The sequence below is a fragment of the Melitaea cinxia genome, chromosome 25 (assembly GCF_905220565.1).
Source record: "Melitaea cinxia chromosome 25, ilMelCinx1.1, whole genome shotgun sequence".
Lineage (NCBI taxonomy): Eukaryota > Metazoa > Arthropoda > Insecta > Lepidoptera > Nymphalidae > Melitaea > Melitaea cinxia.
The window spans coordinates 2,570,200-2,593,775 of record NC_059418.1 but is presented as its reverse complement, the minus strand read 5'-3'; the positions used below and the strand labels follow the sequence as shown (position 1 = coordinate 2,593,775).

The 23,576-nt window shown below is 39.3% G+C and overlaps 4 protein-coding genes across 4 annotated transcripts; 2 read left to right on the top strand and 2 right to left on the bottom strand.

Annotated features, from left to right (window-relative positions):
* Positions 1-1,792: 1,792 nt before the first annotated feature.
* LOC123666207 lies at positions 1,793-3,112 on the bottom strand. Its single transcript, XM_045600402.1, has 2 exons — positions 2,233-3,112; positions 1,793-2,141 (listed from the first exon to the last, which is right to left on the bottom strand). The coding sequence occupies exons 1-2, from the start codon at positions 2,582-2,584 to the stop codon at positions 1,972-1,974; spliced, it is 522 nt and encodes a 173-aa protein (XP_045456358.1). The 5' UTR covers positions 2,585-3,112; the 3' UTR covers positions 1,793-1,971.
* A 191-nt stretch (positions 3,113-3,303) lies between these two features.
* LOC123665875 (protein ALP1-like) lies at positions 3,304-4,107 on the bottom strand. Its single transcript, XM_045600107.1, has one exon. It carries the CDS (start codon positions 4,105-4,107, stop codon positions 3,304-3,306), a length of 804 nt encoding a protein of 267 aa, XP_045456063.1.
* Positions 4,108-11,304: 7,197 nt separating this feature from the next.
* Positions 11,305-12,344, top strand: LOC123666205. Its single transcript, XM_045600400.1, has 5 exons — positions 11,305-11,399; positions 11,569-11,661; positions 11,738-11,809; positions 11,888-11,962; positions 12,041-12,344. Exons 1-5 carry the CDS (start codon positions 11,345-11,347, stop codon positions 12,322-12,324), a joined length of 579 nt encoding a protein of 192 aa, XP_045456356.1. The 5' UTR covers positions 11,305-11,344; the 3' UTR covers positions 12,325-12,344.
* A 6,383-nt stretch (positions 12,345-18,727) lies between these two features.
* LOC123665870 lies at positions 18,728-23,200 on the top strand. The gene is made up of 3 exons (XM_045600103.1): positions 18,728-21,053; positions 21,921-22,029; positions 22,960-23,200. The coding sequence occupies exons 1-3, from the start codon at positions 18,728-18,730 to the stop codon at positions 23,198-23,200; spliced, it is 2,676 nt and encodes an 891-aa protein (XP_045456059.1).
* The last annotated feature ends 376 nt before the right edge of the window (positions 23,201-23,576 follow it).

The window sequence follows — 23,576 nt, the reverse complement described above, 5'->3', positions numbered from 1 at the left end:
TACTTGACTGTTTTTTTTTCGTTGTTTAGGAAAATTGTTTATTAAAGGGGTTATTTCGATTCTCTTGAAAAAAATAGGGGGTATCAAAGTAACCCCACTTACGGTACAACATTGATCATGCACATTTATTTTTTTCTCAGGCCATTTTTCATTTAAATTAATTCAAGTTTATTTTACCAATTCTTTAGTAAAAACCGATATTCTAATAATTTTTTTATTCACTCTAGAATTATTATTTTAGGAAATAAAGTCAATTCAATTTATAATTTGTTCAATGTCACCCCATTCCACGGTTCAGAAAATGATGTTTAGTACGTATCTAACGTTTTCAATATTTTTGTACGGTTTTTACCCGTTCCTACTTTTTATTAAAAACTAATATGACTGATATAGCAATACGAAGAGGAAAACTATTTTAATTTTCATATTATTATTATTATTGTTATTTATAACTTTTTAAACTGTGTAAGTTGTCGCTAGTATTTGTAACGAGTAAGTGCTTACGACAACTGTTAAGACAGAATTGTTTTTGTTTATTTTTCATAATTTATTTAGTTTTGATTATTAAACTTCCAATTGCTTATTCATTTGAAAAAGGTCTGTTAATTACCTGTTTATTCGAAGACTGACTTACATGGGAAGTTTTTGTTGAAACAAAAATATTAAATCTTTCAACAGCTGAAAAAAAAAACAATCAACGTGGCACGTGTGTTGCAATGACCCTGAGAACGTGTAAAGGACTGGCTGTGCCAGGGCTGCCAGAAAATTTTGTATGAGTGTAACAAATAAAACTATTTGTCACACTCATACAAAATTTTCTGTGGTCATATTTTTTAACAAAAGAATTTGTTGGCTTAAATTCGTATCATTTTCGTTTCTTCTTATTAATTGCTAGGCTAATAAATGTGCCCCTATTTGGATATACTGTTTCTAAGTTTTGTTCTGATTAAATTAAGTTCGCTGAATTCTCGTTCACATTACAGATTGCACTGTAATGGGGAAAAGATAACAAATTTAAAGCAAATTGAGCCAGTGTTTTATAATTTTCAAATTGTTTTTTTATTTCAAAATGTTTTTTTCCGCAATTATTACCACAAGATAAATTAATAAATAAGTTTCATTAGAAAGCAAACAAATACAGCCTTTATGTGATTTTTCAAAGTCTTCATTCAAGTAAAAGATGTAGGTTCATTCAAGTAAGGGAATTTAACGAAATTCATGCTTGCCGATACGTTTCTTTAATTATGAAATGCTTCCAGGGAATATAAAAATCGTACATTTTGCATACGATCTTAGTTTAGCGATCGTACATGAGTAAAAATGAAAAAAAAATCGTATCTATTAAAATTCGGGCAGCCCTGGTGCGTAGGCTAACGTAAACAAAAGATGTTATAACCTGTTTTTGATTTTTCCCAGACTCGCCGCGTACGGGACAAGCGAGAACTGTTTCAAAATTAATATTGGATAGATTCAGAAACTCATCTTTAACTTGCCTACTGTTGGGACTGTTACTAAAGCGTACTTTCATATAATAAACACTTTTTGGATTTATCAAAGCTCTAAAAGTCATTGAAACAATCTCTAATTCAGTCATTATATTGTAAATTTTTTATTTAAATAATTTGTTCATATAGAACCTATACAAATCAACAATAACTGATAAAGAATATAATTAAAACAATCTTAGATATTAGAAACGTTACTCCTTAACGTGAAGTTACTCTTTAACTTGGGAAAAGTTCGGCTTATAATGATTAAAGTTTCCTAAAAAGGCTGTTCAAAAACACAAATGTTTATTTTAATGCGATTTTTATTCAATATTTACTTTTAAGGAAATAGAAGAAATATAATAATAATGTTAACATTAAGAAAACTATAACATAAGTAAGAGTACATGAATTCTGTTCATATTTTTTTGAGCATATTTTTCACGACGACTTTGCATTTTACGTTGGTTATCAATAAATGATTTTAACTGCTGTGGTTGACATTGACGTAAAACTTCATGTTTACGAATAGCTTCTTGACACTGGTTAAGTGATGGTAGTTTTTCGATTCGAGAATATTTCCAAAAAAATTTGACACTGCTTGTTTCTCAGAATCAGACAATTTATTACGTTTTGTTCTTCCGTAAGGAGACGCTGAAATAATAATATTGATAGAGATTAGTGTATATGTAATTAAATATTTAATTTTAAGTTTACATAATTGTAAGGTAGACTAAATACTTACTACTACGACGTTTGGCTCTAGTTGAAGAATTTCTGTACATTTCAGAATTCTCAATCTCCTCTTCACTGCTATCACTATTCTCTTCCTCACTCTCAATGTTCTCCTCATCTTCATCTCCTCCCATAGCAGCAACAAGTAGGCGAGACACATCCGTCATTTCCGCAACTGGAACTGGAACTCGATAAATACCTCTATGTATTTCTTTATCGTGCCCCATAAAGTTGGCAAGTCGCTCTACTTGTTGTCCCTCAACCTCCAGCATAGCTGTAAATGTCGCAATGTGCTTACGTAATGTAGTTCCACGCAAAGAACTCGGAATTAGTGCACCACACTCATTTGCAAATTTCCTCATTAACGGACAGGCTTATGTATTGCTTTCGAAGAGGACGAGCACCTGGTACCGCGAAAACATACTCATTTGTTGTTTTGACTCCAGCGTTTTGCCGATATTTGAGGAGAGTTTTAATAAATTTTTCATTGTTTGGCGTAAGCAATATAGATACTGCTCTTCCTAAAGCCGCAATTATACTTAGCCCGCGCCGCGTGTCGCAACGCGTGGGTAAGCTATCGGTTACATACATTTAGTACTGGAGTGATTACATTAGTCCCGTCCCGCGTGTCGCAGAGCCTGCTGACGCCACGCAGACCGAGCGATTTCGATCGGCGTGGGGTCGGTGGTGGGGGTTCTGACGCGTCAGCCCAGTCGGGTCTAGTGTAATAACGCGTGGGCACGCGCAGACAGCCGAGTGGCGACGTAGAACAGTGGACGTGTGTTTAAAAATGTCAGACGAATTAATTGAAGTTGTTAGAAACTATGAAATAATTTACAATCAAAAACACAAAGATTATAAAGACCAACTAAAAAGAAATTCGGCGTGGGAGGAAATATCTTTAAAAATAAAACTACCAGGTATGTAACTGTATTGTTTTTATTTTTTTTTAAGTAGGTACCGACGATATTATTATGATAATTGTTGCTACTTCAGAATTTTTTTCGAAAATAAAGTACATAGGTGTTTAGAGTCTCTTGGGATTATGATGATGATTATGATATGATGAATGAGACACACTCTAGTCTATTCTGCCTTGTCTGATCATATCCATTTGCCACGGTACTTGTCCTTCTGGAGAAACAAAGTACTCTTTAAATTTTTCTCTAACAGCAATAGCGTCTTGACGGTAATTTCTTCCGACAATTTCAATATTAGCGAGACCGTCTTGAGAACTTTGACTTTCATTAGAATTTAGATAATTTTCTTCAATTTCTTGCGATTTTTCGGTACGCAAATAGTTATGAAGGGCACATGCAGCTTGTACGATTATGTCTGCCATATCCGGTTGTACTTGCATAGGTCCTTGAAAAATGCGAAACCTTGCTCTTAAAATTCCGAAAGCATTTTCTACAGTTCTTCGAGCACGTGATAAACGGTAATTAAATACTTTATTAGAATCATTGTTTACAAGCTTTGCTTTACTGTAGGGCTTTAAAAGGTACGTTTTTAAAGGAAATGCTGCATCAGCCACAATAGTATACGGCATAGGTTCAGAATTTTGATATATTGGAGTATTCTGTGGAACATTCAGTTGGTTCCGTTCGAACATTTTCCCCATCACGGAATTTTCGTATACACCACCATCACTGTTACGGCCATACGCCCCTACATCTATCATAACAAATTTATATTGAGCATCAACTAAAGCAAGCAATACGATTGAATGATCTTTTTTATAGTTGTAATAGGTTGATCCAGCATTTATTGGGCATATTATGTTTACATGCTTGCCATCCAATGCGCCAAGACAATTAGGAAAATGCCAATATGTTTGGAAATCTTTTGCAATCTCTTTCCATCTCTCTTCTGAAGGTTGTGGCATTACAATGGGTGCTAGATTTTTCCAAATAGCTTCGCATACTTCCTTGACTATATTTCTCACTGTGGTAAAACCCATACGATAACTGAATGCCACTGAACGAAAGGAGTTACCAGTGGCCAAAAACCTGTGAACAAAAAAAATATATAATTAAACAACAGATATAGTAAAAAGAAAAAATATAAAGTCAAGTACCTAATATTAAAGTTAACATAATAATACATGTTAACAAATTGTCTACCAATATTTTAAGGGATGATAGTGTTGAGAAATATGAACAACTTTTCAAAGGATCATAGATCGCTAAAATGATTTTGTACTAAGGCACTATGAACAACTAAATTTTAATTCCATATTTCGAACTATGTTCCATGGGAAATAGTTGTTTAATATAATAACACTATCAGCTCTTAAAGTAACGATTTTTGTTTCAGTTGGAGAATGCAAAGATAATTGGGCTAAATTACGCAACGCATACTGTAGTGCACTAAAACGACGAAAAACTAAATCTGGGCAAGCGGCAACGCAAGGGACTCCATGGAAATACGAAGATCAAATGGGTTTTTTACGTCCATACATGGAAATGAGAAACACTAAGACTAATTTGATACCGCCATCATCTCCGTCGACATCTGCAGAGACCATCACATCGGAATTACCTGCAGAAAGTCCTGAAGTTCCTGAAAGTCCGTCTGATTTCAGAAGTGATTCACAACAAAGCAACTTAAGTTCATATTCTCAAAGGAGCCCATCTTTGAAGAGAAAACCTGATTTAGCCGACATTTACGATATGATGAAGACACAGCATAGTCTGAGGCAACAAAAACAACAGTCAAAACTGGACTTGGATGAAACAGACATGTTTTTCTTAAGTATGAGCAAAGCAGTCAAAGCACTACCGAAATTAGACCAAACAAAAATTAAATTAGATTTACATATGGCTATTTCTCAGGCTGAAATTCGTAACATTGAAATGGAACGTGTAGTAAAGACACCGCTTAGAATAGTTTCTCAAACGGTAGTTCCGCCAAGTAACCAGCCTCTCCCAGAGCCATCCAGAGTCTACTACTATCATAATTCACCTACAGAAATAAAGGAGTTTTCACCTGAATCTCAGTTCATACTCGATCCTGAGGCTCAAAATTCAAATTCTACCGGAGAAGAAAACTTGTCCACTTATTACAGCGGTGTAACTTTTGATTGAGCACCGTACTTGAATGATTAATATAATAGTTTCGTACTTGTTAAAATTAAAATTGTTGATTTTTAATACAAAATAAAAATTACCTCAAACAAACTGCTAGCCTTTCTTTTGTTCCAATGGGTCGGCGAAGTCTGGTATGAATCTTTTTAATATATTGTTCAATTAAAGAATGTATGTAATTGAATTGTTGTTTTGTCATCCTGAAGTACTGTTGAAATTTAATTTCATCGCTTTTTAGTTCTTGCACCAACAAATGATATTCACTTCGGCTTCCTCTTGAAGTATTTATTGGATGTACCCAATATCTCCTTTTCTTTCTTTCCTTTTTGAGTAAGCTTAACATGAGCAGGTATGCTACATTTTCTTCAAAATCCGTATCTGAGTCTGAAGAAAACATTGTAGACGTTTACTCCAAAGGCCTCCACTGTACTGACTGAGACGAATTTTCGTCAGGGCGCGTGGCGACACGACACGTAAATGTAATAACCCGCCGTTGCGTCAGGCAGCGTGGCGACACGCGGCGCGGGCTAAGTATAATTGCGGCGTAACTTACCCTGTAAAGTTAATCGGACATATTGTTTTGGATACGCAATCGTGTCTGCAGATAAAAGAGATGGATACGATTCCATACATTCTTGGGCCAAAATGTAATGAAATGAAAATGGTATCAATTAATGCATTTAGGCTTATTGATTCCTTGCTGAAAATTATCTATATTTTGGCTATCTGAGAGTGGAGTTATTAGACTTTTTGTAAAAATGAGGTTATGTTACAATATCTATACAAAATCTCGATCACTAAGTTCTTGTAGCATTAATGTTTGTTAAACTTAGTGAAGACTGTTTGAAAACTCTTTACCAATATTGATATACGCTTGAAACCATAAATAAATATCAGGAATGGACTCAGAATGCATCGGAAAACAGTAAACATGAAACGAGTGACGGACACAGTATTACTGTAAAAATATGATTTATTTTAAATCGATACGAAATCGATAATCATTTTGGTTTATCAGATATTAATTGATATTTTCGATATTAATGTAACTTTATTTAAATGTTCTTTATTGTTTATAGCTTTAATTATGCATCTAAATATCTTGAGTTAATTAACTAGTGCAAACATTTTCTTTTTGAATTCTGTAATCGATTATAGTTGAATCGATACCCAAATAATTTGATGAAAACTATCTTTTTCAATTTTCTCCGCTTCTAGATTCAGAATTGAGCTGATATTTTATATTTTAAAATAAAAAAATATGACCAATTTTTTAAACAATATCTCTACTCATTACATTTTGGCCCAAAAGTCCCCATCTCCTTTGCATATAAGTACGGATTAATATTTTCATCTAATTGAAGCCTATTATTAAAATCAGCTATTTTTAGTCTTTCCAACTCTCCAGCTCGGCAACGGTTGAATATTTGGAATAGAATTAATGTTGAAGAGTTTAGTAAATTCCAGGCACCGTGATTGAATTCATTCTTTAGCAGCCCGTAAGCTATATTAGCTTGATCGTTTAAGTAATCAAACAATAATTTAATATCGCTATTCGACGGAAGAACAACTTTTTTTTTGTCTTTTTTGCAATAATTGATCTTCAGCTGCTTTTTTGTTTATCAAGACCGGAATCTCCTCCTCCCACAACAGTAAAAAATCACAAACATTTCTTTTTCCAATTTCATCTTGATTTTTGATGCACTCTGTGCGATATTTATAAGCAATTTTTTTAATTAAAGTTGACAAATTTTGAGCCACAGCCGGTGTTCTAAATCACATAAGATTTGTGTCCCAATTAGCTACAATGCCTAAAGCCGAGACAGAGGAGTCGAAGTTCTGTGTGGTTTAAAAACAGAGTGGAATTCATCAATTTTAGGATTAATTGATTTTATTGCTAATTTATAACGCCCTAATAATCGTAATTGAGCACGAATCATGTCATGTTGATGATCGAGGGTATATTTTTAGCATAATTTATTACCATATAGTATTATTAATTCGTCATACTTAATTGATCTTGAAATGTCATCGTCGTTTAGCACTGGAAATACAATTTGCCTTAAAATAGGATCTGCTTTCTATGTATATATCCAGTTATTCGTCGACCTGCTATCATTTGATTTCGTATTCCTTTTTGGGAAGTTGAATTACATTTGTAGCTATGAAAACGAATAGTTTTCTTAGAGAAAAATCCTTTACAATTTTGGCAGCAAATATAATCTTCTGCAGTGTTATTGTATTTTGCTTGACATTGTCTTGACGATATAAGTATTCCGCTATTAAATTCAGGATTAACATTGTGAATAAAATCTCCTTGTTTTCGCAAATTATCAATTATCGATTTTCTTTTAGAACTTCCCTTAGGAAAGCTCAACAAGTTTTTTACTTCGTCTCGATCTTTATGTTTTGATGTAAGATGACGAGCAAATTTACATTGTAATGTGTGACAAGTTTAAGTTTTGTTCAATATTTTCATTTATGGCTGTTGAGGATAAGATTTTCTTTTTAACAAAAGATGACTGCAGTGATTCATCTCCCGAATTTGACGATGAAGAAGTTGTATTTGCCGATGATTTGTTCAAGATATAATTTAATATATGTTTTGAATATTATTAATATTTAACAACTATCTCATGGAGTTATTTGATAAACATGCTCCTTTAAGACCTGTAAAACTTAAGCATCTCCCAGCTCCTTGGCTTACTCAAGAGATAAGAGCACTAATGGCTAGACGCAACGCTGCTAAGTTTAAATATAAGGTTAAACCTACTGATAACAATCTATTAAAATACAAAAAATTGCGTAACTTCTGCAGTAGAGTTTGCCGTGATGCACAGCGTGAATTTATACACTCTTCCCTCCAAAACAAGAACCCTCGTCAAACGTGGAAGTTTCTAAAGTTTCTTTTTTTTACAACGACAGTGCAAAAACAGGTGGATGATCACCTGACTTTGTCGGACGCGCGGTGGAGATGGATAAGTCTGTCCTATTCGCACAAAAGCAACAAGCGGCACCTCAAGAGCGCGTGGAGGCCCCTCGACAAGTAACTGCGGTTTAGAACGTACACGAGGCAAACGCATATGATGCGCCCGCGCATCTATCTTTGTCATACGTGAGCGGTAAGGTGGCGGAAGATCATAAAGCTGTCTCTGTAGCTCCCGTGTTACTGACGGAGATGGCGACTCGAGCGCTCGTTTCGTCCGAGTCAGCTGGTATGATGACGTCATGCAATGGAGTCAATGCCGATATACAAGGCGCCGTAAAGAAGCAAGATGTAATTGACGGGGAATGGATACGAGTTGAAAAGCGTAAAAAGTCACGGTTTAAAGGTCTGAGAGGAACTGCTGTGATAAACCCGCTTGGGAAATTCAGGGCGGCGGATGTGCAGATTCCATTATTTATTTACAATGTTTTTAAAGAGGCTATAGAGCGGGATGTTGCTGAATATACCTTTGAGAAAACACAAATACATATACTGCCAAAGAGAGTAAAGAATAGTTAAGCTGAAAAAGATTATACGTCCTTTAAGTTTTGTATACCTAGAAGTAAATTGTCATTATTTACAAATAATGAATTGTGGCCGGGAAATATATACTTTAGAAGATATATAATATTTGGGAAGGGAAGGAAGGCAACCTAAATTGTCATTATTTACAAATAATGAATTGTGGCCGGGAAATATATACTTTAGAAGATATATAATATTTGGGAAGGGAAGGAAGGCAACGACAGAACGGGATACGAAGAAAAACAATATAAATAATGGATCAGAAGGCAACTAGAGATGATAAGTATAAATTAAAGCTAACTAGCTTTAACTGTAAGTCACTAAAACGATCAATAGATAGTGTGAGAAGTCTCTGTGCGGCGTCGGACGTAGTTGCCCTGCAGGAAACTTGGTTGCTACCGCATGATTTGGCCTACCTAAGTACTGTGAATGACGATTTTGTAGCCACGGGGACGTCAGCAGTAGATACGAGTGCAGGCATGTTGCGCGGCCGTCCCTACGGGGGCGTCGCGCTGTTGTGGCGTAAGTAGCTGATTTAAAACAAGACCCATTACTTTTATGGAAAGGACTAGAATCTACCTTGAAGAAAATTGTTGTAAAATATTTGTGTTGCACAGCGACTTCCACAGCTTCAAAGAGGCTTTTTTCTAAAGCTGACCAACTCCTGTACCAGCAACGTAACAGACTGAAGGACAAAATTCTGACAAAGCTAATCTTTTTACAAAGTGTAGCCAAAAAATATTGGATAATATAATATATAAATATTGTTTGTAAAAAATAGATATGGTTTTATTTCCTGCCGAAAGCATCGATGTTTTTAGACATATCGATATTTTTCAATTGATGTTTATCGTACATCGATTCTTTACTCTCAATGTTTTTCTAATATTGATCATCTCTATTTCGAACGATTTCACTGCATTTTATTTGTTTGTAAATTATTAATGTAAAAATCATCGATGTTATCCAACATCGATGTTTCGTTTTGGATAAATATCGAACATCGATGTTGGGCTTTCGATTATGGCATCGATGTCAACATCGATGTTTTTCTAATATCGATCATCCCTTTAGTACTCCAAACAACCCAAACTCTATGGCTATTGTTGAAAGATTTCACTCTACTATTATCGAAATTTATCGTTTAGCGAAATATGAAAAAAGTCATCTCGATGCAGCTTCTGTAATGACATACGCTATCATGGCATATAATAACTCGATGTTGTAAATATCAAAATGTAGATACTACTAGCTCCACGCAGTTATAGTTATAATAACTAATCTGTAGTGTCAACTTTGTTTCAATAAAATTCGTTCATTCGTTAGTCGCAGCTATAACTCGTTGTTTTATTTTAGGTTATGGTCCCAGACTTCATAAATAGGCTAGTTAGTGAGTTTTTTTTAGCGTTAGTACCATGTGGTGAACAACATTTCGTTTTGGTAACAGTAAGCTAAAAAGTTTAATTGTGCGCGTGTGGCTATCACCAATCGTACCCAAGCTAAAAGGGCGCGAGAACTTTAGTAAGTGGTGTTTTGCGGCAGAAAACTTTCTATTATTAGAGAGAATGGTTGGGTGCATCAAACCAGAGCAGGGTCAGCCCCCATCAGCTGCAGATAACGCCAAGACGAAAGCCAACTTAGGGCCGGTTTTTTGATCCGTAGTCGAGTTATGGTTACCTTTTAGTTAAATTAACTATTGTTAACCTTCTAACGAGTGGTTAAGTAGCTTTTACGTTTTTCCATGTCCTTTTTAACTATAGTCAATTTTAACCATTTGTTATTTTATTGCCAGTATTAAGACATTTCTTTTAATAAATATTTCGGAATTATTTCGTGGGTAATTTTTTTCTGTGTGGCAGCACTGACTAAATTTGATAAAACGAAACGCGCTTTTTGACAATTAGTGTCATGTCAAAGCTTCAGATACAAAATAAATTTAATAACACGCTAAGCTTGGTCTGCAAATAATTACATGTTCAATTGTAACTGTGGTGAAATTAAAATCTTCGGCAAAATGTCACAAAACAGCCAACAATCAAACAAGTAAGTACCTGAAAGGTTGTCAAGTAACTTTTATGAATTTCACATATTTATGTAAATGTAAGGCTAATAAATGTTGTTTTTTATTCGATTAAGGGACCGCAGCTCTAATTTTTCAAAAGAAGAAAACATAAAATTGATGACGTTGCTCAAAGATTACCCAATAATAACAAGCAAAAAAACGGACCATACGAGTAACCAACAAAAAGAAGCTGCTTGGAGATTGCTTGCTGATAAATTTAATTCAGATGCGACGAAGTTTCGCAGTGTAAAGCAGTTGCAGCAAAAATATAACAATATGAAAAAAACTGCAAGGAAGGTTAGTGTTTTGACATGTGATATTTAATTTTGCTTCATGCAGTGCAGATAATAACTAAATTATATATGTTTAGGAAATGGCTGCAAAAAAATATGGGAGACGGCAAACTGGAGGTGGAGGACCTCCTCCAAAGCCATCTGAAACCACAGAGTGGTTAAATACCATTATGGAGGAGTCTATCAGTGGTCTTCCAGCGGTATATGATAGTGATGCTATGATAAGTAAGTATTATGCATATTCTGATTGACATAATCCTACATTTATCTGAGTTGCTGGGGCTTTGCAGCTCTGATAGAGCTAAAGTCACTGCAACCTAAAGAAACCTACTGTGAGTTGCTACCAAAATTTCATCAAACATTCTTATTTATCTGTAATTATGTATTGTTATAGATAATCCTGAAAACGTACCAATTGACAAAGTGGAATTGGAAACAACCGCAAACATACATTTGGATTTATCACAAGACAAATATGTAGAAGACTGTAAGTAATTAATAGTTACATTTATATTTACTTAATTAAAATTACGATTTCCTTAGTTTTCACCATTTTGTTACAGTTGCATCAGATGTTGATAACGTATGCCCAGAGTCCGAGCAGGTGATGAAGGAAAATATTCCTAACTATATTGGTAAGCAAAAAAATTTTCTTTTAAACTTAATGATTTTCTGATCAAGTATATAATTTAATAATTAATAATGTGTTTCAGAATTACGAAGTTCTAGTGGATTTGACACATCCACTCCAAAAGCTATGCTGCGAAAACCTGTGTCAAAAGAGTTGTGTAAGTAGACAATCATATTTATGAGGTTGTTGTTATTGTAATGCATCATAAAGTAATTACTTTCATTTGATGTTTCAGCATTCATTCAAAAGAATAAAAAGACTGCTTTTACTCCTTTGGAGACCAGAAAGCGAATAATAATACACACAGAAAAAAAAATTGATTTATTAAATAAAAAGCAGGGTAGGGAACTGGATTTAGCCCGATATGCCAAAGAAGAACACGAGCTTAACATGAAACATAAACAAGAACTACATGAGCTCGAACTTTCATTCAGAAAAAAAATGCATGAATTAGTTTTAGAGAAATGTAAATATGAAGCAGAAAAAGCAAAGTTAGAGTTAAATAATGTATTTAAATAAATAAAGCATTTCAATCATAATAATAATCTTTAATTTCTTTTCACAGCTATACATTATTGTAAAATATTCCATATTAATTGATACTATTATTGATTTCATCAGAGTTTAATAATGAATTGAAGTAAGTAGTGATTAGATCTCCTCTATACTGCTGCTCAGTTTCAGAAACTGGAAGTATTATATTACTATCGCTTTCAACTTCATGTAGGGAATCTTCACCGCTTGGCAAATCTTCTCTATTCATAATACATATATTGTGTAATATTGCTGTGCTTACAATTATAGCCTGTATGTTTTTTAATTTTACTCTAAGTTGAGATCCAATACAGGGAAATCGCCTCTTCCAAACACCAAAGGTTCGCTCCACAACATTCCTAGTTCTTATCTGACTCTCATTATAAAGTTTTTCAGCATCTGTTCGAGGATCTGCTAATGGTGTCAGCAAATATGGTCTAAGGGCATAGCCTCAATCTCCTAAAAGACAACACCGACCTAGTTGTTGAGAGCTCAACAAATGCTTAACCCGGCTATTATTAAAAATGGTGCTGTCATGTACGGAGCCTGGCCATCGTGCTACAATATCCCTTATCTTGAGATCAACGTCAGTAACAACTTGGGTGTTTATAGAAAATGTATCCTTTCTATTTCTGTACAACTCAGCATTTTCACCGCCTGAAATAAAGCTTATAATATGTAGGTACCAACTTTTAGAAGTTTATACATTAAATATTAACTATTCAAATGTAAATAATAATATTCACCTGGACTTAGTATGCGTATATGTGTGCAATCAATTGCTCCAACAACACTCGGGAATTTTGCTATAGAGTAGAACTTTCTTACAACTTCCCTTATTTCTTCTGTTGTACGTGGCAACGAAATTACATAATTTAATTTGGTGCTAATCTCTCTTGAAACCAGGTGAATTATTTTACATGCTGCTGATTTTGAAATTCCGAAGAAATCACCAGAGCACTGTTGCATGGTGCCGGTAGCATAGAATCCCCTTATAGGACGGCTCATACAAAGTGGCCAGTAAACTGGACTGTTACGTTAAGGTCGAAATTAAATACAGTTTTGTTCCGAAGTTCAACCTTATGCACTTTTCCGACTTGTGTTGAAGCACGCTGGCCTGTAAGCTAGCCAGCGTTCGTTTTAGTTGCGCGCTCAAGAAATTTCGCGCCATTTTTCACGGTGGCCAGTATACTGACCACTGTGCGCCCGCAGCGTAGTTTTTACTGTCACCGCGCGAGTGCAGGATGTTTTTTGATGTGCTAAAGTGAAAATAAATATGTCTGGCTTTAACAGGTGAGTAAAACTTATTGATTATAGTTTAAGCTTTAATGTTATTCCCAATAATGATATAGTTTTATAATAAAAATGTGATTTATGAACGATTGAATGCCAGTCGGTCTTTGAGAAAAACATAACCTAAAAATTACATATGTAACTTTGAACTACTGCATAAAGTTTTTGTTTTGGTGTGATCACTTGAAATAATATTATTTGCAATATAATAATAAGCTTTTTTTTTATATTAATTAATAGATTAATCACAACCATTCTGGTTCGGTAGTTATAACCCAAAATCCCGCCAGTTTTAGTACTTTTTTCGTGCATTTTCGTGCCAGTGTTGAAACGTTAATAAAAATCTTTTAATTTTATATTAACAAACGAAATTTTCTTTGCTTTAGAAAAAGCTACACTTACTCGGAGTTGGAAGCACTTGATGAAGACCAGTGGAATGATTTTATGGGCATCACAGATGACCAGGCCGTCCATTCTGACGTTGGTGGTGATTCTGATGGTGAAGACTGTTTCAACGACAGTATCATCACCAATAATGCCAGTAGCTGTAGTACCCGTAGGAGAAACCGAGACCAACTGCCAGGACCATCACGTTTGTCAGAACCTCCTCCCTCTACATCATCACCTTCACTAAATTTAACATCCTCATCGTCGCTGCCGCAGTCGCCACTATCACCCCCGTTGCCGCCGCCACCACCCCCGTCGTCACCGCCACCACCTCCGTCGCCGTCGCCCCCACCCCCGTCTTCGCCCCTACCACCCCATCCTCAAGTAGCCCCAAGTACTATTGAGGTAAACGATGATCTAAATAAGTGGAGCAATAAACATTTTCGTGAGCCACCTATTTTCAAAAATAGTACTTTCAAAAATTATGTTGGAATAAATACAGAAGTCAATTTACAGTCACCACTACAAATACTTACCCTTTTCTTGACACCTTTTTTTTTCAATCTCATGATTACTGAAAGTAACAGATATGCCACACAGTGCCATCAGACTCTGAACCTAACGGAAGAGGAGCTGAAGAAGTTCATAGGGATTTTGATAATTATGGGGTTCCACAGTTTACCCTCCCTAAGGCTTTATTGGTCGCAAGATACAAATTTTCATGTGCCAAGAATTAGCAGTGTCATGAGCATGCGCCGATTTTTAAAAATAATGAGATTTTTGCATGTGAACGATAATGAAAAAATGATCCCCAGGGGCAACGCAGGTTACGATCGCCTATTCAAAATAAGACCTCTGCTCACCCATTTTTCACAGATTTTTTCTTCTGTTTTTAGTCCGCATCAGCAACTCTCAATAGACGAAAGTATGATAGCATTCAAAGGTAGATCAACATTAAAACAATATATGCCACTGAAGCCAATAAAGCGTGGCTTCAAAGTGTGGGTAATATGCTGCGCTGTAACGGGTTACATGATTAACTTTGATGTTTACGAAGGAAAGTTACAAGTTGAGAGGGAAATGAGTCTGGGCGAAACAGTTGTTATGAAATTAGCTGGAATGTTTGAGCATCTGGGTTATTGCATATTTTTTGATAGATTTTTTACTTCTCTGCCTTTATTAGTCAAGCTGTTGCGAAAAAAAAATTTCGCTGTTGGTACTATTATGCCTACAAGAAAATTCTTCCCGTCTAATAAACTTCCCCTTGACCGGACCATGGCTTTGGGTGATAGTGCTTGCGCAATGACGAAATCCAACATTTCTGTTAGTAAATGGAGAGACCGAGGGAAAAAAGCAGTTTGTGTTGCTTCAAATATGCATAACCCAAGCAAAAAAGGATATGTGCGCCGTACTAATAGTCAGGGTAATAAGGAACAAGTCGCCTGTCCTAGTCCTATTATCGATTATAATAAATACATGGGAGGGGTTGATAAATTTGATCAACACATGGCATCCTATAATATATCGTGGAAATCACGACGTTGGTGGATGAAAATTTGGTTTTATTTAATTGAATCTGCGATTGTCAACTCCTACATTGTTTACAAGGATACCTGGACGAAGGCTTACCCTGGGGGTACAAAACCCATGTTATGAACCAAATGTAGCAACACTAAACTATTATATTATCTATGACAGTTAGTATAGTTTACGAAATGGTTTTATCTATGAGCTGTCATTCGTCACCTTTTGAATTTAAAAAAAATTTGCATCGTTTTTCCGGTCTCCGTATAAAAGTTACGCTTTTGTTTGTACTTGTTCGTTCTCGCGAAAAATTATCGCCTTTTGTTGATCGAACCATCCTTTGTTGTTTAAAGTAATTTAACTGTTAATAGCAAATTGTATTCCTTGTATTCCTTGTTGAATTATTGTGAAAAACGTGAGTGAACTACGCCGAACAACGGCCATTTTGGTTGCTGGTTCCTGCTTCAGCCCGCCACTTCAGTTAAGTATAATTGATTAGCATTAGACGTAATGATTGGCCAATTATAGTTTGATGTTAATTAAGTTATACCTGGCGAGGCTTCACCGAACAGTATTCAGTGAAACTAAGGTAGGATTTTTATTTAAGACATTAAGTGTTAGCTCTGCGTACTGCAGACAAGTGTTCGTCCCGTTCGTACCTGAGATCACGCTTCCACTCGTTTTCAATATACTCCAGGTCGGACGTAACAAGTCTTGGTAGCAGAGCGTGGTTAACTTATTGTTGCTCAGTTTATTATATTGTATGAATAAGTTAGGTCACAATTTGTTTAATTCTTTCTTTATTAAAATATTATATTTAGATACTTAAGGTCTAATATTTGGATTTGAGTTAATAACAGCTGTTGTCTTATGCTTTATTGAAGGTTAATTTCTTATAAATACTCTTGTTTGTTAGTATAAGATTAGAAATAGCTGTTTAAATGGGTATTTATCAGTAAATTCATTAATTTGTTGAGTAAATTGTGTTATTGCTTTGAATCTAGTTTGTTGAAATATTAGATTAAAAAACTTATTTTTAATTTTTTCTTGTATTATTACTGAAGTTATTTAAGATTTGATACTTGATTTCAATTCAGTGATAGCAGTTGTTTCATTGGAATTAATTTGATTATTGTTTGTTGTTACTGTTGTTATATCTGTGCCTTTGAAGATGACTTCGACCGCGGTCACCATGGTCCGTGAATCTTGTTCAGGAATCACAGCTCAACTGAGATGGTTCAGTTCAGCGGTCGCCTTGGTGAATAGGGAAGACCGCACGGAGGCCTTAATAGACAGGTACGAGAAATGCCCGGCTCGACTTGAACAGGTCGAGACTCTGTACCAGCGCCTCCTTCTGCACCTTGACGATGTGCCAATGGAGTCGCTTCCGAAGGAGCGACGGGAGCAAGTCCACGAGGACTACGTCCAAATTTTGGGCCTCGCCGATGAAATCTCCCAACGCGCCCGGGAGATCTTAGCCTCGCGCGCCGGAGTACCGCCTACAAGGGCCTCTTTGAAGACTCCCGTGGGCCTTTTGACCCGACTGCCTAACCTGGATCTCCCCCATTTCGATGGTCGACTCGACGCGTGGATGGGTTTCATCGGCCTGTTCGAAAGCCTTGTGGACTCTAGGGAGGATTTGAGCCTGTCCCAAAAGCTGGCCTACCTGCTCTCAGTGCTGGATGGAGAGGCAAGAGAATTGGTGCAGCACCTCCCGATTTGTGAAGGGAGCTATGCGGTCGCGCGGTCATTACTCACCAAGCGCTACCAAAACCAGCGCTGTCTGGCCGATGCTCATATCGACCAGATAATGGACATTCCTGTCGTGAGTAATACCGCCCAGTTGAGGACCAAGATGCTTAACCCCCTCGTTGCAGCTACCAATGCTCTTAGCCGCTTGGGCCTGCCGGTTGACCAGTCGTCATACTGGTTGGTGCGTATTATGCTCAAGCGGTTGCCGGTGTCCCTGAGAGCACGTTTTGAACAGGCGCACACTAGGGATGAGGCATCTCCTCTCCCTAGTTATGAGCAATTGTTGGCATTCCTGGAGAATGAGTGTCGCATGGGCGACGTTATGGATGCGCCGGTGGGACTATCAAGCTCCGGACCCACCAACAAACGGCGCACTGCTCAAATGGCGCCAAAGGGAAGGGCGTCCCCCCGCTTTGCAGTCGCGCAGGCTGCGCGACCGGTCTGCCGGTTCTGTAAGTCCCGGGGGCACCGAACGATGCAGTGCCCGGACTTTGTAGCGTTGCATGTGGCCTCTCGTAGGCGGATTGCTAAGGCCCGAGGCTGGTGTTTCTCCTGCCTGGGGGACCACTTTCAGCGCGCTTGCCCCGACATGCACCCGTGTCCTGTTTGTGGAGGGCAACATTTAAAGGTGCTGTGCGCCAACGCAAATGGCCGCCGCGACCACCCGGGGTCGCCTTCGGGCGGGTATGAGAGCGGACACCGGGCTCAGTCCCGCTATTTGGAGTCCGGCTCACCTCCCCCCCGCCACGCAGATTGTGCTGCTGTGGATCGCCGACATGATTCGGCGCGCAGCCCCACGGGCGGGTATGGAAGGGGGCCTCGGGTTCAATCCCGCACCTTTGTGCCCCGTTCGCCCTCACCGCACCCTCGTGACCTATCACGGTCACCTCCAGTCATTTACCACGATTACCGTGACGCACGTCCGGTACGATTGCCGTCCCCCCCTCTGGCGGAGCGTCCCCGTTTGGAGCCGCGCAACCCTCAGTACGGACACTCCCGGCGCTACGAACCGCCGACTATGGCTCGTGGCAGTCGCCATCGAGAGGAGGGCGAGTTTAAACCACTCCCTCGTTTTGACGTGCCGTCCCGGGACAGCGGCGATAGATCGCCGCCACGCCAACATTAGGATGTTGGCGTCTGCCCCCGCTATGCACCACCCCCTTTTGAGACCGTCCTCTTGCCCACGGCCTATGTCCGGGTCTGGGGACGGACGGGCGCCTCGGTTGTAGTCCGAGCAATATTGGACACAGGCTCACAAGGGTGCATAGCCTCGTCTTGGTTGGTGGGGCAGACTGGCCTGAATATTAAAAGGTATTCAGATGTAATAAGAGGTGTCGGGAACGCCCCTGTAACCACGGTTGAGGGCCACGTTTCGTTTGAGTTCTCGCCCTCAAATTCTCCACGCCCGACGCTGAGATCGTCGGCCATTGTGATGGAGAACATCTTGGGCAGTCACCCGCAAGTTCGGTTGTCTGCGGATGCGGTAAAATTGACCGCCGATTTGGACTTGGCTGACCCTAAATTCGACCTACCTGGCACGGTCGATTTGTTGCTTGGCGCCGATGTACTGGGCAAAATATTACTCGGTAAGGATCGTGTTTTGCAGCCAGGTGGCTTAGTAGCCCTCCGGACCATATTTGGGTTCGCATTGATGGGGCCTGTATTGAGGGCTCCCCCTCCTGCTGAACCTGGAACGGCTTTGATGGTGGGCTCCGCCCTCTCTGACGCCGTGCAGAGATTTTGGGAAGTGGAAGAGCCACCACAAGCACCCCGCTCTGATCCGGAACACGAGGAGTGTGAACGGTTCTACAAGAGCAACACCAGTTATCTTCGTTCTGGCCGGATCATGACAAGATTGCCATTTTTTGCCGTACGACCGCCCCTTGGCGACTCGCGGCCTACTGCAGAGAAGCGTTTATTGGCAATGGAGCACCGCATGAGCACCGCACCGGACCCGCTACTTAAACAGAAGTACATTGACTTCATGCGGGAGTATGAGAATTTGGGACACATGTCTGTGTCAAAACTTGACTGGCGCTCGACGGAGCATTTTTTCCTCCCGCATCATGCTGTGATAAAGCCGTCAAGTGGCAAGCTGCGCACAGTATTTGATGGTTCTGCGCAGACCACATCGGGAGTGTCCTTGAACCAGTGTCTTCATTCTGGTCCCAAATTGCTTAAGGACCTTTGTGACGTCATCACGCGGTTTCGGCGTCACCAATTCGTTTTCGTAGCTGACATCAAGATGATGTTCAGGCAAACGGTAATCCACCCTGATGATCGTCGATACCAGCTGATATTGTGGCGGGAAAACCCGCAAGATCCCATACTTGTCTACGAACTCAACACGAACACATACGGGCTGCGGTCTAGCCCCTTTTTGGCCATACGTTCGCTTTGGGAGCTCGCAGATCGAGAGCGTATGTCGTTTCCTCGCGCAGCCGCCATTTTGAAGGAGGACCTATATGTTGATGACATATGCACTGGTGCGTCCACGGAGAGAGAGGCTCTCCTTTTGCGTGACGAATTGATTGGCATCCTAGCCTCCGCAGGATATGAATTGCGTAAATGGATCTCCAACTTACCTGCGCTCTTGGATGGGCTACCTGATGACCACCAGCAGGATCCTCACCTATTTGAGAACCGTGACAATCCTACCATGATGACAGTCCTTGGAATACAGTACAGACCAGTCCAGGACATCTTCACGTTCAACGTCGATTTGGATTCGCCTCGCACTTGGACGAAACGGCTGGTTCTGTCGACTGTCGCGAGAACGTTTGATCCCAATGGTTGGATATGCCCAGTCATATTCTGGGCCAAATGCTTCCTGCAGAGACTTTGGACTGCAGGTCTTGGATGGGACGAGCCACTCCGCGAAGCTATTTTGAAGGACTGGCTCCTGTTTGCTTCCTCACTGCCTGCTATCAATATGATATCGTTGCCCCGTGCTATGCTTCCACCAGGGAAGCATACAGCGTCCCTTCATGGGTTCTCGGACGCTTCGGAACGTGGGTACGCAGCAGCCGTATATTTGCGCACCGTGACCATGGATGGTCAAGTGAAGGTGTCATTGGTCATGGCGAAGAGCAAGGTCGCGCCTCTTCGAACTACCTTGACAATTCCCAAGCTAGAGTTGTCAGGGGCGGCCCTTCTTGCTCGCCTCTTGAATCACGTCATGTCCACCTTGTGCCCGTCAGTTAACATTGAGACAGTCTATGCATGGACTGACAGTCAAATTGTCCTATGTTGGCTGAAGACGTCAGTCCACACCTTAGAGGTGTTTGTTGCAAATCGGGTCTCTCAGATCCAGAAATCGGAAACCCCGTTAATCTGGAGGCATGTGCCTGGCGAAGTCAACCCTGCTGATTGCGCATCACGGGGATGTATGGCCCCCTTTTTGGTTGAGCACTCCCTGTGGTGGGGACCTGAGTGGTTGACCAGGTCAGAATCTAATTGGCCGCGAACACCGGCCTTGGATACTGTCACATTGCCTGGGTTGCGAACCCTTGCGATTGAACGGCGGGACCATCCGTTCGACCCAGATTTCCTAATGAATCGCTACAGCTCATTAGACAAATTACTGGGGGTCACCGCTTGGATCAAGCGCTTCACCAGAAATTGTAGACACCCACAGAACAAATGCTTGGAGGCGTTCTTATCGCCACAAGAGCTCCAGGATGCTCTTCTTCATTGGGTTCGTTCTGTGCAAGAAGAGAACTTTGAACATGAGATTGATATTTTGAGAAAAGGCAAATGTAAGCTGTCTGGAGCCATTTGCAAACTGAACCCCTTTTTGGACAGTGCGGGTCTTTTGCGAGTCGGAGGGCGTCTAAGGAACGCAAACCTCCCGTATGGAGCTCGTCATCCCCTCCTGTTGCCCAAAAGTGGCCACTTAGTGAGTTTGTTGGTGACTGATCGTCACATCAAGAACTCCCACGCCGGCTGTAATGCCTTATTGGCCATTTTACAACGAGAATTTTGGATTTTATCGGCCCGAAGGACGATCCGTAGTGTGGTCTTTCGCTGCATGTCTTGTTATAGACTCAAGGCCTCTACCATGCAGCCTATCATGGGTGACCTGCCGTCGGATCGGGTCACAGAGACAAGGCCCTTTGCTGGAGTTGGGACGGACTTTGCAGGTCCCTTTTCGGTTAAGACCTCGACCCTCAGGAACAGTAAAACGGTCAAGTCCTACCTGTGCGTCTTTGTTTGCCTGTCCACCAAGGCGGTACACTTAGAACTAGTCTCAGCCCTCTCGACAGAGGCCTTTGTTGCGACGTTAGATAGATTCGTGTCACGACGAGGACTACCGTCCTTGATTCGGTCGGATTGCGGCACCAACTTCAAAGGCACAAATAACTATTTAAAAGAGATATATGAATTTTTGGCGTCTAATGAGACTGAGATTGCGTCTAGACTAGCAAGTCGCAGAATAACTTGGAAGTTCAGTCCCGCGTCATGCCCCCACTGGGGAGGAATTTTTGAAAGTGTTGTAAAGGTTGCCAAAACACATTTGCGACGAGTAATTGGCGAGTCCGTATTAACATTTGAGGAGCTCGCAACTGTGTTTTGCAAAATTGAAGCCATGTTGAATTCACGCCCGTTGTGCCCGATCTCTTCAGACCCTAACGATTTGGAAGCCCTCACACCGGGCCATTTTTTGATTGGACGGCCGCTGAACGCCCTGCCGGAATACCCCTATGTTGATGTGAAACTCAATCGTCTCTCGCGGTTTGAATTGATCCAACAACTCACTCAGAGCTTTTGGAAACGTTGGAATTTGGAATATTTGCATATTCTCCAGCAGCGCGTTAAGTGGACTGACAAGACTGATCCACCGCATGTTGGTGACCTCGTTCTGGTTAAGGACGCTAACTCACCGCCACTGTGTTGGCGCAGAGGGCGCATTCTTAACCTCGTCTTTGGAGCAGATGGAGTGCCCCGTTTTGCTGAGGTTCGGGTGGACGGTTCTGTTCTGAAGAGAGCGGTATCAACCTTGTCACGACTGCCAATTGATTAGCGGCCAGGTAGTCCTGGCCGAGGCGGGTAGATGTTATGAACCAAATGTAGCAACACTAAACTATTATATTATCTATGACAGTTAGTATAGTTTACGAAATGGTTTTATCTATGAGCTGTCATTCGTCACCTTTTGAATTTAAAAAAAATTTGCATCGTTTTTCCGGTCTCCGTATAAAAGTTACGCTTTTGTTTGTACTTGTTCGTTCTCGCGAAAAATTATCGCCTTTTGTTGATCGAACCATCCTTTGTTGTTTAAAGTAATTTAACTGTTAATAGCAAATTGTATTCCTTGTATTCCTTGTTGAATTATTGTGAAAAACGTGAGTGAACTACGCCGAACAACGGCCATTTTGGTTGCTGGTTCCTGCTTCAGCTCGCCACTTCAGTTAAGTATAATTGATTAGCATTAGACGTAATGATTGGCCAATTATAGTTTGATGTTAATTAAGTTATACCTGGCGAGGCTTCACCGAACAGTATTCAGTGAAACTAAGGTAGGATTTTTATTTAAGACATTAAGTGTTAGCTCTGCGTACTGCAGACAAGTGTTCGTCCCGTTCGTACCTGAGATCACGCTTCCACTCGTTTTCAATATACTCCAGGTCGGACGTAACAACCCATGACTCATTTGATATTCAGGAGCAAATTAGCTGATGAACTTATTGGAGATGAAAAACCCTCTGTACCTATTCAAAATGACGATGATGAGAATGACCACAGGCCAATAAAGTCAACCAAGAAAAATTTAAGACGATGCAGATATTGCAGTACTGCTTCTAAGCCAAAGAGAAGTACCTATGAATGTGTTAAGTGCAATGTCGCCTTATGTGTAGAATGCTTTGTACCATTTCATAATTCAGGAATGAAAAAGAAAATCTAATTTTTTGCAAGGTTATATTTTTAGAAGAGTTTTTGTTTTGTTATTTCTAAAGCTAAAACAATGAATATTTGTAGATTTTTTTAATGACTGATTAAGATTTTATAAAAATAGGATTAAAAAGTTTATTAAATTTAAGAGGAAGAATTTTCTGTTAGTTTTATATTTTTGAAAGAAGAAATTTTGATTTGTAATTCCTAAAGGTAACATAATGAGTATTTGACAATTTTACAAACCGATTAAGATTTTATAATTATAGGATTTAAAAAATTATTAAATTTAAGAAGAATTTTTCGTTTATAATATGTATCTAAAGTTAAAACGATGAATATTTTTAAAAGAACTTTTTGTTAAAATGTGATTATTTTTAGAAGAAAAC